General features: G+C 41.0%; 2 protein-coding genes across 4 annotated transcripts; one reads left to right on the top strand and one right to left on the bottom strand.

The window, feature by feature from the left end:
* Positions 1-2: 2 nt before the first annotated feature.
* actl6a (actin-like 6A) lies at positions 3-10,491 on the bottom strand. 2 transcript variants are annotated; one of them, XM_078258894.1, is made up of 14 exons: positions 10,320-10,491; positions 9,287-9,363; positions 7,530-7,707; positions 4,973-5,073; positions 4,532-4,629; positions 4,257-4,351; positions 3,566-3,672; positions 3,368-3,457; positions 3,176-3,237; positions 2,935-3,049; positions 2,687-2,767; positions 1,563-1,658; positions 1,280-1,366; positions 3-743 (listed from the first exon to the last, which is right to left on the bottom strand). In XM_078258894.1, the coding sequence occupies exons 1-14, from the start codon at positions 10,342-10,344 to the stop codon at positions 663-665; spliced, it is 1,293 nt and encodes a 430-aa protein (XP_078115020.1). In that variant the 5' UTR covers positions 10,345-10,491; the 3' UTR covers positions 3-662. The 2 variants fall into 2 exon arrangements, with proteins under 2 accessions (XP_078115020.1, XP_078115019.1); XM_078258893.1 differs by having other exon boundaries at positions 3,368-3,672.
* Positions 10,485-14,154, top strand: aldh7a1 (aldehyde dehydrogenase 7 family, member A1). Of its 2 annotated transcripts, none has more exons than XM_078258890.1 (2): positions 10,485-10,580; positions 11,942-14,154. In XM_078258890.1, exon 2 carries the CDS (start codon positions 11,947-11,949, stop codon positions 13,573-13,575), a length of 1,629 nt encoding a protein of 542 aa, XP_078115016.1. In that variant the 5' UTR covers positions 10,485-10,580; positions 11,942-11,946; the 3' UTR covers positions 13,576-14,154. The 2 variants fall into 2 exon arrangements, with proteins under 2 accessions (XP_078115016.1, XP_078115017.1); XM_078258891.1 differs by having other exon boundaries at positions 10,494-10,580; positions 11,947-14,154.
* The last annotated feature ends 1,917 nt before the right edge of the window (positions 14,155-16,071 follow it).

Here is a 16,071-nt window from a genome sequence, read left to right as displayed (position 1 = left end):
CATTTAACAGAAACTGACTTTATTTTTTTTAAAAGACAATATGTAGCTAATGACAAGCAAAGTGAAAATTAAATACAGATTTATTTGAGTTGACACCAAAAAGCAGAGGCGAGAACTGACTGTCCTTTTGCCTCCGATTAGCTTAAGAGGCTTATGAACAGAAGACATTATTCACCTTCATACTAAGGTTGTTCCTCCAAATGCACGTTCTATTCTGCAGAAACCTTGCAGAACAAATTTAGTTTTTCCACATTGTGATCAAAAACTTCATTAAGGACCAACACGCTGATATTTAATGATCCTCTGCACATGTCAGACTATTAAGTAGGGGGAACAAGAAAATACAATAGGATCAAGCTTTTGTCGATTTCCAGAAAAACCTTTTGAAGATGTGAGGTTTCCACAAAACTCCCAACAATCTAAAGATAAGGCAACAGACTGACTAATGACAAACAAAGGAACGTAAACCCCATTTCATCATAGTAACAGTTTACTTTGTATAGGTTTGTCTTACCGTCACAAATCCCAGACAAACAAAGTTATTTAAAAAAAAAAATATATATATAGCCGTGGGCGTTCCTGAGTCCAGGGTCAGAGGTGCGTCTCATGATGTTGAGCTTGTGGCAAAGAGGGTGATGGACAGGGTGGGGTTGGGTGTCAAATCAAGGGCACTTCCTGTCTACACACTGCTTTCCTCCTTCTTCGTACTCCTGTTTGGAGATCCACATCTGCTGGAAGGTTCCCTGCCAGACACACAATTATTATTATTATTATTATTATTATTATTATTAGTTTGAATAAATCAGGATAAAATAGGAGAGGTACGATTACACACATACTGTAACTAAAGACAAAGCTGTCAAGCAAAGTGGATGTGTGAATAGTTATGCATTTTGCCACCACTATTATCAAATTACAAGTAATAAAAGTTTAAATAAAAAAAAAAGTACTTTTTTTTTTTACAAAAAAAAAAAGCTGTTGACAAGAGTCCATCTATTTAATACTGTATATCACAGAGATAAAATAGAAACTTTCTCTTGAAATATTTAGATATGAATGCCACGGGGCTCCTCTGCAGACACCTTTCGCTCCTATTATGAAAAGCCATTTGCTGGTGGTAGCCTGATGGTTCAAGAGCAAAGTCAACAGCTCTGGAGGTTCTGCTTTAAATCCCATCAGTGTGTGAGGGACACCTTTCCCTCAAGAAACTACTGTGATAAAGATTAAAGCCATGTTGATCTATTCTAATGACGCGGTTGTAACTGCTGCGTGTCCTTACGAGTGACGCCAGGATGGAGCCTCCTATCCAGGCACTGAACCGGCGCTCCACTGTAGTGTTGTTGGCTATCAGCTTCAGCCTCATGCTCTGCAAATCACAGACATACATTTCAACTCTGGCAGGAAATAGAGTAGTGTTTAGTGGTGTATTTAAAACAAATTGTGCATAAATCAATACTTGTGCCGTGAATTATAATCCAATTTAGCTGCAGTCTATCATTAACTACAGCCTAAGATAATACATGTTCATCAGAATGTGTGAGGAAGTGGTGGCATTCACTCACAGGAGGGGTTTTCTGGGAGAGTTCTCTGTTTAGTCGGTCTGTGAAGCCCTGAATGAGTGTGTTTCCTCCAGTCACCACCACACTGCCATACAGACCCTGAGGCACAAAGTCAAATGGTTTAGTAAATTAGAGTTTCTGTTTTTAAAGCAACGCTGAAGACAATGAATGAATTTATTACCGTTATTATTCCTGAACAGAACCAATACATGAAAATGCAAGGGACTGTTTGCAGCATTTTAATTGAAGCTGCAGGTTGGCCTTAAGGCCCTGACACACCAACCCGATAATCGGCCGTCGGACCCTCTGGCAAGGTCAGTGACTCGAGTCTGTTCGTGTGTTCCGTGCCGCCGTCCGCCCGAGGAGCTGTCGGCTTTCATTTTGGCCGACCTGACATGTGTCGGAGGGCGGGCAGTCGGACTCCATGACCAATCTGATTGGTGGAGTGCTAACCCGGAAATGACGAGCAGGACGAGCGTGACGAACGCCTCTCAAAATGTGACGAAAATCTTTTTTTTTTTTTTGTCGATCTGAAATGAAGACAGATTCAGCAACTGCATGGCCTATTTCTCGCTTAAAATGTTTTCAGAAACACGTTTCGGTGAACTATTTTAGTACAATACAGCACAATTTAGTACCTTCTTAACAAGCCGCCATGAGAGTCTGGATTTGAATTTCCGGAGAAACCAGACCCACGTGACGCATTCGTCCAATCAGCTGCCGATTTTCATTTTTTGGGCGACAATACAGATAAGCGCCGCCTGTTGTTATGGAGACGTATTACACGCTCAAGTCGCTGTCGCTTCGGTGTGTTCTGAGGCACTTTTTGCACCTCAGGGAGCCGACCTATCAGTCCGACTTTTCTGCCGACGGTCGGCCATCGGGTTGGTGTGTCAGGGGCTTAAAACTCACCTTTTATGATTTACCTACATTCCTGGCTAAATTCAGCATCAACAACAAAGGTTTAAGCAAGATATCTTTACCCAGTCAGTCATTTGAAATGAATTCTAATTTGGAGCCTCATTTAAATGGATATAAGTTCAAACTGAAGTGTCTCAAAGAACAGGAAACATATTTCAGACACCAAACAAATGTGTAACCCTTGTTTAAAACATGTTGATAATCACCGGCCGGATGTCGATGTCACACATTCCAACGCTGGTCGTCACCACGTGGCCGACTCCCAACATGGTGTTTCCAGACAGGCCCTGAAGTGATCACAACAACCAACATGAAAATACATTTTCACAAAACTTATTCATAATGCATAAAAAGCAATACTTTAAACAACTTTTCATGACAGAGCTTCCCTTATTTAGAGCAGTAGGTTTAGCTATTTTCGCTACCCTGTTACCGCTACATTAACAGCACACACCTTGGCATTAGAGGGATCAAACAGCCCTTCTGGGATCTTCAGCCTTTCAGCCCCAAAGTCACAGTTGTAGCCGTTAGGCAGCTCATAGTGCACTGTGGGCATCTGTGCAGCAACCCTGGTGAAAGAGAGGGGGGGGTTACTTTAGGAGGAAACTCTAATTTTAACCTTTCAGAAGAGATTTACTTTTAGCATGCAAACCTCCATAGAAGCTGAGGGTTAAAGTGGCAAATAATGCTCTTACTGTTCATCATATGGCGAGTCTGACACCTGCAGCACAGATGCCTGGAAGTCCTGGATCACACACTGCAGACATTAAGAAAAAACAAGTTGGCACACATTCGACAAAACACAATACATACCAATCAAATCAACTATTCCTTTATTACTGCAAGGATTCAACACACGTAGAGTAGTCTAAGAGTTTGCTGCTTACATTGCACATGTAGTTGTGCCATGAGCGGGTGACCTGAGGTAGTTTCTCCTTTTTCTTCCAGCTGGCCGGTGATCCCTCTCGCACTCCATCCTGTAATGATAAACACAGTGGTTGACACGGGCTGGTATGAAGGAAGATGACAACAAGGACAAACGCACACTGTGTAGGCACATAACACACAGTCAAATGTTTTTTTACCTTTGATGCAATCATGTAAGGGGGGACTATTTCAACATTTAACTCTTGAAAAAGCTCCCGACACTGCATGCTCATGAAGTCTCCAGCCAGGGGCGATTTGACGATGCCTATCAGAGAGAATAAATAACACATGGCTTGAGGGAACACGGTAAATCTCCCCCATGTTTACATATAATACAGCAACTCCACGCTCTCTGTTTAAACTCGATAAATTACTTAATGTGGCCTTAATGAATTAGCAATCTCTTAAATGACTCTGCTTCTTTTGTTTCACTGCAGCTCGGATAGTTTCAAATAGTTTCGTATTTAAAAGCATAATGTTGCCGTTTTACAACATGATTTAGTTTCATCCTGAAAAGTGATTTCAATCAGGCGCCGTTTACACAGAGGAATCTTTAGAGATTAACAAACGCGATGGGCTGATGGCTCACTGATAATTAATCTTGCCCAACAGTAGTTCATAATGGTAACGGAAGCTTGTATTAACAGCTGGCTTGATTGGCAAGGTTGAGATGCAAGTTTAACCAGCAGATGGCAACATAAATCATAGATAAGGTAACACATGCATCAATGAAGGATTATACATTTTCCATTACTCCTCTTAGAAGCTAAATCCCCTTCTTGGTTTATATAGCCAAGTAAAATCGGCAGGTAGATCATCCACTTATGATGATGTATGATAATTGTTCACCTTGCTGCAGGACGTAGCCATCATGCACTGGAATTGCTGTGGTGTGTGTGGCTCCGCTGTCAAGGACCAAGCCTGTGGACCGCCCATTGGCAAAGCTTAGACACTCAGAGTTAAGGAAATGTAATACATTAACAGATACAGTATTAGTTCAGCAGACTTTTCATAAGAGAAACAGTTCTGTGAGGCCATTATCAAACAGTAAAGGGAAAGTCAAATGGCATATTAGCTCAGTCTCTCGTCCTTTTTCTGGATGAAGTGAAATAATAAAAGGATACGCAGATAGCACAGCGGATTTGCAGAGGAAGAAGGCAGGAATGTTGTAATGTTCGAACATCAGCTCTGTTAGTTTCTCTCGTTTCGCTCGTGTGTTCCACTGCGGACACAAAACAGAAAATAGGCTGCTTAAACAGATTATTGTCAGCACAACACACACTACTAAGTTTCTCCGTGAGGTGATGAGGACCACAGCAGGAAACAAACTCAAATCCTCGCCTCACCATACACAGATTATGGCTAACACAAACCAAAAAAGGTCACCAGTTACCATGAGCATTTAACTAACAAGTTAATATTTTAAGACAGATCAGGACTAAATCAGCCAGCATTTCGCTGTTGGCTGATACATTCAAACTATGTGAATACTGTTCGGCCTTGGTACAATCACAGAATATGTAGCCAGTGTTGTTCAGAGCCAGCTCGTACAAATGCTAACTCACCGATGCTTCTGACATGAGCACTGGATGCAGGCTGGGTTCAGACTTGAAGTGCATCTTGTAGGTGTGATCCAGAATGGCCTGGAAACTGTCCCAGTCCTCAACTGTAAAAGGGACAGAAGAGAAAACAAGGACGGGGCTTGTTAAATGTCAAATCACTGTCAGATTACTGCTGATTTACCATTTGTGGCTATTACAATTATACAGGTGAAAGCAAAAGGACAAACAACCATCTGTGATAAGCATAAGATAGCCAAAGTTGTTCAAATTCCACCTTTAGTTTTGGAAAATATGCAGTTGTTGATGGAAACTACATATGTAGAAGTCTGGTACACATAGCAGCTATGTTCTCAAGATATGTCCTTACTTTATACTATATGGCATGCAAAAAATAAATAAATGAATAAATAAATCACCGTCACAAAAAAACTTGCATCTTTAATCATCATCATCATCATCATTACTACTGGGTCAGATGGCGGAGAAAATAGAGTGATGATGAGCTTTTTTAGATAATAAATTGAGCATCAGGCACCAATGTTCCAGGTCAGCCCTCAGAGGGAGCCTGTGGTCCCACGGTGCTGTTCTGCTGCAATTAAGATTGGTGTCACACTTGTCTCTAAATAGCCTCACAGCCAAACTCAGCTGGAGCAGATTCGGATGAGCATCATCAGCTAGGTCAGTGCACTGAAGCGCTTGTTTCATATCCACTGTAGGCAATACTCCTGAGGTGAAAAATCAAACACACCAGCAAAATGTTGCGTACGTAGCAGAGAATTTCGGCTGGGCTTTGAATGCTTGGGACAGAGCGGAAATGATTAGACAATTACCTGATCGGACAAAAGAGAGGAAATTCATTTACAACAATTTTGATAACCGACAACCAAAGACAAAAGCCAACATTCGCTGCATCCAGCCTCACCAATGTCAGGCTTTTAATATCATTGGAAATATATGTTATTTGGATTTAAGTTATTTGAAAATCTCCCCATGGGCTCTGGGAAATTGTAATGAGCATTTTTCACTTTTTTTTTTTTTTTTTTACATTTTATAGACAAAAATAAGTGATTACTCAAAAGGAATACAAAATAAAAAAAAGATTAGTTGATAATTACAATAATTGGCTGTTGCAGCCCTAGTTTAGAATTGAGAAACACAATATAGTTTTACCATAAAAATGAAAACTGGGCAGACAAACTGAGCCTCAGACCAAATCATGGGGAAATAATCCAAGATCCAACAGCAGTGTTTCCTCTATGTTGATATTACAAAAAAAAAAAAAAATTTAAATTAAAATGTCTGCCGCCACGGTATCAGAAATAGGGCAAACGCACAACAGGGTTTCCGTTATGTACACCGCCGCTCCTTCAGCTGTTTATGAAAAGTCATAAAGTCGTAGTTACACGACTCTGCAGAGCCGTCTGCTCTACTGAACTCAAGCGAACTGTCATCCACTCTCTCTCCCCTTTAGGGTGCTTTAGGGTGAGCAACTGGAACAGTGACAGGACGTCATCGCTCGCGAAGTCATGGCAACCAAATAAACAAAAGGGCGAGTACTACTTGTCACTCAATCTTAGGCAAAGTGACAAACAGCGACGAAAGCCGCGACATGAAATCCGCACTCACGCGGACTGCTACAATTTATTGGAAAATAGCATTGTGGACACTCAAGTTGATGAATTTACTGTTTATCAGACCCCAGATGAGACAAGAAGCTAACGTTAGCTAACGTTCGCGAACGCTGCGGTGACGGTCCCTATGCCTCTGACTCCCCGCTGCAGGAGACGCTGTATTACTCCAACACGCTGTATTAACGTTACTATTTTAAAACCGTTTTCCAGGTTAGTGAGGGTGCATAAAGCTCAAAATCAACATGAAAAACGTAGCTAGTAATGTTCACTCGGCGTTTAGTTTTGTTGTTAAACTGTGTGTAAAATGAGCGGTGACGTTAAATCACCCTACGGTACCGTCTATTTGCTGGATGGTTTCAAGGTAACGGTCGGTAGCTAACATTAGCAGATAAGCCCCCCCCCAGTGATTTTTTTTTAGGACAATAGCTCCAGTGCAGCACCAAGGACAGCTCTGGACATATGGCCCACATCTGGCTTTGAATGTCCGACACATCCACAATATAGACCAGAACAAACAAGGATAGGAAAATATGATAGGCAGACATGGCGGTAAACCCAAGACAGAGTTGCCTTCCACCTAGAGGACACTATACGGGGGAGCTCATTATAATGAGATGCCTTGGTCTTTAAATAACCTCATTAATATTCATGATGAAGAGCAGTCATCTATACGTCAGCCAGGGTTGTGACGAGTTCATCTACAAAGTCGGCTGGCAGACCAAAAGAGTCTAATTATGGACATGGATCGAGCAGACAGGATTATAAATATTCATTGCTGAGTTTATGTCACAGACCATGACAAAAAACTCATGTGTGTTTATATGAGTTGTAAATGCTGTCATTTCTCAGCATTACATATACATACATATATACATATATACATATATATATCTCACACTCACACACACACACAACGAGTCAACACTTACTCATGCCATTCTTGAGTGGAGACATGACCTCCATGCTCTCCCTGGGTACCCTCAGCTGGTTGGTATCAATAAAGTAGGTGGTGCCACTCTGCTTGCTCGGCTTGTCACCATCCGTCTCCATGGGTGTGCTGCCATCCTCTCGGTCAAGGGTCACACCTATCACCGTGGGGAAGTCCGCCTGAGCCGAGCCAAAACGAAACAGGACGCAGTACAGGTCAAAACTCACATGCTCTGGTTTACCAATATCAAGCATAAGAACGAAAGTTAAAGAAAAACGTTCTTTCCCATAATGTAGTCAGACATGTGCAATCTGTGCCTGTCAGTGGCAAAAGCAAGCACTTTTAGTGGACGTACATTGACGGTGCGCAATTGCCCCAAAGGATCACACTGTTTCGTAGCTGCAAGGCTCTCGCTCAACACTGGACCAATTTCAAAAATGGTTGTCCCCATTATTCAATCAGGCACAAAAACATGAAAAAAAAAAATAGGGTCCTGCTTGAAAAATACTGAACTTCCTCTTGAAGTCATTCCATAGGATTTTTTTTTCCATTTGTAATTTTGACTTGTCAGTAGCAAAAGCACAGGTGTTACTAATACCATCAACAATGGCTCTGTTCTATTCATGTGCCCCAGTAAACCATGACAGTGTGACAGTGAACCAGCATGGACAATACCGGTACCCTAAAACTGTAGCAGCTAAATGGAATTCAGCCCTCATTTATTGTATTATGTACACCTGCAATTTTCCTACCGTGATATGTCAAAATGTTCTGGGGGGGGAAAAAAATATTACAGCAGCTTGTGACAAAACAAATATAGCGATTAAAGCTAAAACAATTAGTCAACTAATCAATTAATTTATTGACAGAAATGGATTATTTTGGTGATCAACTAATTATTAGTCGGTATTTTAAGCAAAATTGCTGGTTGACAAAACAAGACATTTGAATAGGGTTGGGCATCGTTTGGATTTTAATAATTCTGATTCCAATTCCGATTCTTCCTTTTCGATTCCGGTTCTTATCGATTCTCGATTGCGATTCTTTGAGGGGTGGAGTTGAAATGGGTCACATGCCTATTTTCACAAATAAGAGGAAAGTTTGATTTTGATTCAATGGTGGGTTGCTTTTTCAACGTCAAATAAAGCGCCACTAGAGGGCTGCTAACGGCGCTCCAAGGCTGCAACACAACAAGCACCTGGTCGCTTCGGAAACCAAAACTCACGCATATTAAATTGGAAAGCGATGATTGGATTTGAAACCAAATCCTCTAAACGATTCCAATAATGAAACGATTCCACTGGAATTGTAATTTTTTAAACGATTCCAAGTAGGAATTGGTTCTCGATGCCCAATCCTACATTTGAATATGTCAGCTTGGGCTCTGGGAACCTTTGATAGACTTTTGTGATATTTTTCTGACATTTTATAAACTAAAATATTGATCAATTAATAAATAAATATCAAAATAATCATTAGTTGCAGTCTGATAGCATTACTGTATTACCGATAGCATTACTGTATTACAATAGCTTCTCTTATCAAACTGATATTTACACAATCAAGATCTCCACCTAAAGCACAGATCAATCAAAACGGAGCAAGCAATCCAGAATGATCTGAACTCAATTTGTGCCGTCTGTCTCCAGGGTGACAGCCCTCATTTCTTGACATTGGCGAACCCCCAGAGAGAAGATGAAGATGTACAGAGGAAGAAAAGACACATAGTTAATCAGGTCACTTGAGTGATCCACTTACCTTGGGACAGTCTTCTCCTGCGTAGCCAGCTCTTACAGTGTATGAGCCAATGTCGAACACCAAAGCTCCCACCTCATCTGCAAAAATGAGAGAAGTGCAAATAATTTGATTTAAACTGTAAAAGATTATCCACCAGAGAGGAAGGTCTGTAATTCAAAAAGAGTTTAAGTCAGGGATCTAAAAAGACATACCTTTTTGCAATATATTGTATTCTTATAACCATCCAAACTGGCACTCATGTATTAAGCTGGATGTTGTACACTAAATTTTTACTTGAAAGACCAATTTCTTCTTTCAACTTTCACCAATTCGCTACACAGGCTGTTCTACTGGATTTGCCAGATCTGTTTCAGCAACATAAACTCAGTATGTTACATTGTTATGATATTGTAATAACGCAATTAAAGCTTACACAAGGACATAGTTGTTGAATGAAACCGATAAAAAAACTCAAGTACATTTTAATTCTATGGCATGGTTATCATTACAATTGAAAACAAACTGAATGACATGTTTAAGTAAAGTAACGGTCCTCCGAGCAATAGATCCACTTCAACAAGAAGTTGTTTCAGCTCAGGAAAAAAAACACATTTGTGACGTTCTTAGATATGTGAATGTCAACAGAAAGGCAAACGTAAAGCTAAATAACGTTATATCGTTCAGTCTTAGAGAAGCTACGTGTAACGTTGCCCTTACACAAACGGAACTGGATGTGTTCATGACTTCGACAAGCCCACTTTCATTCATTTCCTTGCTAGCTAGCTAGCTAGGCGACCCCGGGGTTACATTGCTGTTGCATAAAATAACTAAGCTCAAACCACAAGACGAAGCACTTCAAATGTTAACAAATTCACATTTTCTTAAACGCATGATGATTAAAGATGTTAGCAAGAATGTAGCTTTATTCCACAGCGAAGCTAACGTTAGCACACCTAGCAAAGCTAGCCAACTATAAAGATGGCTAGAGCTAGCTACAGAACGGGACAACGTGCACAACATTTTCGTTTTATTTTAATCATAAGAGCCCACTCACCGCCTCCATACACTCCGCCACTCATCCTCTAGGTTTTCGCAACAGCAACTTCCTTAATATAAGTTATTACAGCAGAATCACAACCGCTGAACGGTTAATCACAACAAAGGGAATTTGTTAGCATGGATCAATCCAAGCAGGCGCCACACTGCGTCGAGGCGGCTGTCCAATCAGAACGCAGCACAGTAACAGTACTTCCGTTTCAGCTGCAAGTACATCCATGCTCTGGAGTGGACGTGGCCCTGCGCAATTTATATCAACGTAAGTGAAAAACTGATACATAAATTGCATTAGCTTACTTTTTAATCATTAAAAGTGATGTACAGATAGTGTAAGAGCAGCGTTTATAACAGCACGGTGATGTTAGTTAGTGTTAACCACAGGACCTTGAGTCACGGTCGTTTAAACTCAACAAGATTGACGCTGATCTCCATGTCACTTCATGCTGCAAAAGTAGCAACACTGACAAACGGAATTTGGGACTTTGCAAATGGAAAATGCAAACCTGAAATTATTCTTTTGGTTTACATTCGGTGATATTGTCGGTGTTAACTGTTTATTTTGATGTCATAAATAAGTTAAAGTTTCTAAAGCCTCGTGGTTGTCCAAAGTTGGGTGAGTTGCGCAGGCGCATAGGTTGGCTATGGTTGAGTAACTTGCTGGTCGTATACTGAGAAGAGCTATGATTATACAACCCATAGACTATTTCGAATGAAACGCATAAAACTCCAAAGATACTACTTTTAACTAGTCTCAGTCTTAATACATATTGACTTGTGGCTTCTGTTTTATTGACTTTCAGCTATAGATGTTTTTAATATATAGTTTAATATGAGAATATCATGCATTTTCACTATCTTGGTCTAAAAAAATATCAGAAAATAAGGAGTAAAGCCCAAGGTGATCTCTTGAAATTGCTTGTTTAGGGCCTTTACGATATTTCAGCATTCATAGAGAAGAAGTTGGAGCAAAAAGCACCTATATTTATACTAGCAGTCTCCGATTAACACCTGTTGACTGGCCTCATTCCTTGTTGTACATGTTCACTGTATCCTGCAACTTTCTGAAGTTATTTATTAATTTTGAAATTGAAAGTTAACTCTTGAACTTTGAAAAAGCAGTTGACAGAACTGGCACTAGTTAGTGGACATAAGATTAATAAGATATCATTTTGATAAACCGTGGAATTAGGTAATTTCTCAGGGAAAATGCCAAACATTCTCTAAATCAGGCTTTTCAAATGCAAGCATTTGCTGCTTTTCTTTGTTTTATATAATTGTGAATATTATTGAATTTTAGACATTGAATTTTAGACTGAGGTCTTTTTGGGGTCTAGGAAATTGTGATTTTCACTGAAATGTTATCAACTAAACCATTGCTCGAGATATATATATATATATATATATATATATATATATATATATATATATATATATATTATATAAAAATATTATCAAAAGGTTAATCATTTGTAAAAAATAATCGTTAGTTGCAGCCCTAGACAGAGCACGCTTATCAGAATGTTGTGGTGAGATTGTTCTGTCAACAATCATTTATAAATGTTCTTCGAACCTTTTTACTTGTAACTTGTGAAATAAATTTTTAACTTTGTTTACTTCCAGCACAGATGCAGCACTGCCTCACACTGACCTTTGCCCGGCACAGTAGGCTCCTCTTGAGAAATAAATTTGCATCTATCTGCTACCAGCAGTCGGCAGCCATGTCAGGTCTCCTCATCAACCAGCCCAAATACTCCTGGCTGAAAGAGCTGGGCCTGTCTGAGGACAACCCTGGCGTTTATAACGGGAGCTGGGGAGGCAGCGGGGAGGTGATCACGTCATACTGCCCCGCCAACAATGAGCCGATTGCCAGAGTAACCCAGGCAACCATGGCGGAGTATGAAGAAACTGTTCAGAAGACGAGGGAGGCTTGGAAGCTGTGGGCAGATATTCCAGCACCCAAAAGAGGAGAGATTGTGAGGCAGATTGGAGATGCACTTAGAAAGAAGATTAACGTCCTGGGGAGCCTGGTGTCTCTAGAAATGGGCAAGATCTATGTTGAGGGAGTGGGAGAGGTTCAGGAATACGTTGATGTCTGTGACTATGCTGTTGGTCTGTCTAGAATGATTGGCGGGCCCATGCTGCCTTCAGAGAGACCAGGCCATGCCCTGATCGAACAGTGGAACCCAGTTGGTCTTGTTGGCATCATCACGGCCTTTAACTTCCCTGTGGCTGTCTATGGCTGGAACAACGCCATCGCTCTGACCTGCGGCAACGTCTGCCTCTGGAAAGGAGCTCCAACCACACCTCTCACAAGTGTTGCAGTTTCCAAGATTGTGGCTGAGGTTCTGGAGCGCAACAACCTGCCCGGTGCTATCTGTTCCATGACCTGCGGAGGCGCTGATATCGGCACAGCCATGGCGAAGGATGAGCGGGTGGATCTGCTGTCGTTCACTGGCAGCACCCACGTTGGCAAGATGGTGGCCATGATGGTGCAGGACAGGTTCGGTCGTAAGCTGCTGGAGCTCGGTGGAAACAACGCTATCATTGTGTTTGAGGATGCTGACCTGAGTCTTGTGGTGCCCTCCGCCGTCTTTGCATCTGTGGGAACCGCTGGCCAGCGCTGCACCACCACAAGGAGGCTGATGCTGCACGAGAGTGTTCACGACACAGTGATTGAAAGGGTCGCCAAGGCCTACAAACAAGTCCGCATCGGAGACCCCTGGGATCCCGCCACCCTTTACGGGCCTCTGCACACCAAACAAGCCGTGGATCAGTACCTGGCAGCTATTGAGCAGGCCAAGCAGCAGGGTGGCACTGTGGTCTGCGGAGGAAAGGTGATGGACCGTCCTGGAAACTACGTGGAGCCCACCATCATCACAGGGCTGGCTCACGACGCTCCCATTGTCCATACCGAAACCTTTGTCCCCATACTGTACGTCCTCAAGTTCAAGACAGAAGAGGAGGCGTTTGCCTGGAACAACGAGGTCAAGCAGGGCCTGTCCAGCAGCATCTTCAGCAAAGATATGGGTCGGGTTTTCCGCTGGCTGGGGCCCAAAGGATCCGACTGCGGCATCGTGAATGTCAACATTCCTACAAGCGGAGCTGAGATCGGAGGAGCCTTTGGTGGAGAGAAACACACGGGAGGTGGAAGAGAGTCTGGCAGTGACTCATGGAAGCAGTACATGAGGCGTTCAACCTGCACAATAAACTACAGCAAGGATCTTCCTCTTGCCCAGGGAATCAAGTTTGAGTGAAGCCTTCAGGTGGTTTGTTTAAGTGTTTAATAAGCCCAAAAGAACAGCACTACATGTTTGAGTGGCAGAGTGTTATCTAACAAATGCTAGACATTTGTCACTGCATGTTTGCACTCAGAAAGGTCAGTTTGAATTTTAACGAAATTCAAAATAATTTTGGATCGGTTTAATTTTTCCTGCCTATGGTTGAAGCATCAGATATTAATTATGGTTTTAAAACAGTTGTGTTGAAAGTAAAATACTGTTGGTGTGCACTTTTCTATTAGCACTTAGAAATTGAGTGGGAATGCTAGATTACTGTACCAGATACTTTGTACTGTTCAAAAAATAAATATTACTTTTATTTTGGAAGAAAAACTGGAGGGGACCTTATTCATTTGTAGATTAAAGCAATGCAGTGTAAATAACATTTCAACACAGACAAATCAACATTTTAAGGTTAATAGGAGGTAGCTAATTAAATCACTGGCTGTTTGCATTTCCTTTCCAGCATTATTATACTGTACTTTTGCACCCTAGAAGAAAGTCACTGTGTACTTTCCAGACAATAAAAAAAGTAAATAAAAGTCTTGATGTTGACATGACTTGGCCGGCCTATTCTTTATAAAGTTTCACAAGGAGGATTAGAAGAAGCAACAGTAGTCACTAAAACCTGTACCAGTACGACGTGAACATCGGCACATTCAGCTGTTTTATTGCAGCTCTTTCATTTTTATGATGCCTTGTTTTTTTCCCCATGGGTCACTCAAGTATCAAAAGCCACTGATTTAGGCAAACAAAATATAAAAAAGCAGTGAGATATAAGAAAGTGTCTTCTTAAAATGAATGTCTAATTTGGATTTTGTGTCAAAGACAATGTGTGGGAAACATTAAACCCCATTTCTAATTACAAGAAAAATCCTTTTGTCATTGCTCGCATATTAAAACCAAATACTTAATTGTGACTCCATCCAATCAGTTAAATCACCTCTGCAGGTAGCCACAGAGAGCACCGTTTTGGTGCAAAACATATGTGTTATTTGGTAAGTGGTTATAGGCTAAGTCTTGTACACAAGAGTTCAAAAGACAAAATATATACAAAATAAGACTACACTACAGCAGGCCATTAGCAGAAGACAAAGTGACTATCACCAGCACATTTTAAGCACACATTTATTGTATTTGGGCCAATTTATTTCACAACCGTTGTTTGAAGCCGTGTAAAGCTGTTAATTACTGCCGTTATTCATTGGATATTATTTCACATCAATGCAACTATAAAATAATTCAAAAATAGATTGCCAATAGGAGCTGTGCTTTAAGGTGCTGATTGTACAGTACCTACAAATTGATGATCTGGTAGGCAGGCACAATGCTAATATTCATACTATTTTGAATGTAAAGATTGAGTTATACATGAGGAACCCTCATCCTCAAAAGGCCTTTCCCACAGCAGCCTTTTTGATTTGTTATAGTAGAAACACACAGGTGTTGCTAATAACATTAAAGTGGTCATATTATGCTAATTTTCAGGTTCATAATTGTATTTTGAGATTTCACCAGAATAGGTTCACATGGTTTAATTTTCCAAAAACACCATGTTTTTGTTGTACCGCACATTTTTGCAGCTCCTCTATTTTAGCTCCAGAGTGAGACCTCTCACTGCTGTAACATCTTTGTTGGCAGTCGCACATGCCCAGTAGCTAGGTAAGATCACATCAGCTAGCTAGCTGTTTGTTTCTACAACTTCAGTAGTACAGGGCAGGATTAGCCGGGAGACTTCTTCTAAACGAGGGCACACTTCCAGCTTTGCGTGTAATACCTGCAGAATAGATAGATAGATAGATGGATAGATTTTTATTGATCCCAAAAAATGGGAAATTCCGGTAGGGACATGTAAGTAGTTCTTTTGTAGATTATGGTGAACTAGTGTGTGTTGTAGCATGCTACGGTTAGCCACCTCGTTTCGGCTAGTGACGTAAATGCCCTGCCGATTTTGAACAGCTCACCTGGAGACTGAAGGCAGGACACATTCAGAAACTGTATCTCACTCAAAACAGCATAGATGGATTTTTTGTATGCGTGTGGAAGCACCAGAGACACAAAATAACACCCCAAATCCCAGAAAAAGTGTATTTTTTTCATAATATGGGCACTTTAAAGATGTTCTATTCAAGTGTGACAGTGAGCCAGCACGCACAACGCCAGGACCCTGAAACTAAAGAATCTAAATGGAATTCAGCCATCATTCATTTAATTATTTACACCTGTGATTTGTACGTCTTCAGTTTACAGGAGGTTCATATACGTCTGTCATGCTTCATACAAGATGTACTTGTCCAATTATCTGACAAAAGTTTGTATAGGTTCTGTGTCAGCAGTATTTGTCTATTGAAAAGACTGAGTGATACATATTTTACATTTCTTGGCATTTCTTAAAAAAGGCCTTTGAAGAAACATCTACAGCTGACCTCATCTTGGATGATCCACCCTCTTTCCTTGACTTCCACCAAGTGC

Source organism: Sander vitreus, chromosome 9 (genome assembly GCF_031162955.1).
Source record: "Sander vitreus isolate 19-12246 chromosome 9, sanVit1, whole genome shotgun sequence".
Taxonomy (NCBI): Eukaryota; Metazoa; Chordata; class Actinopteri; order Perciformes; family Percidae; genus Sander; species Sander vitreus.
This window is presented reverse-complemented; position numbering and strand designations above follow the sequence as displayed.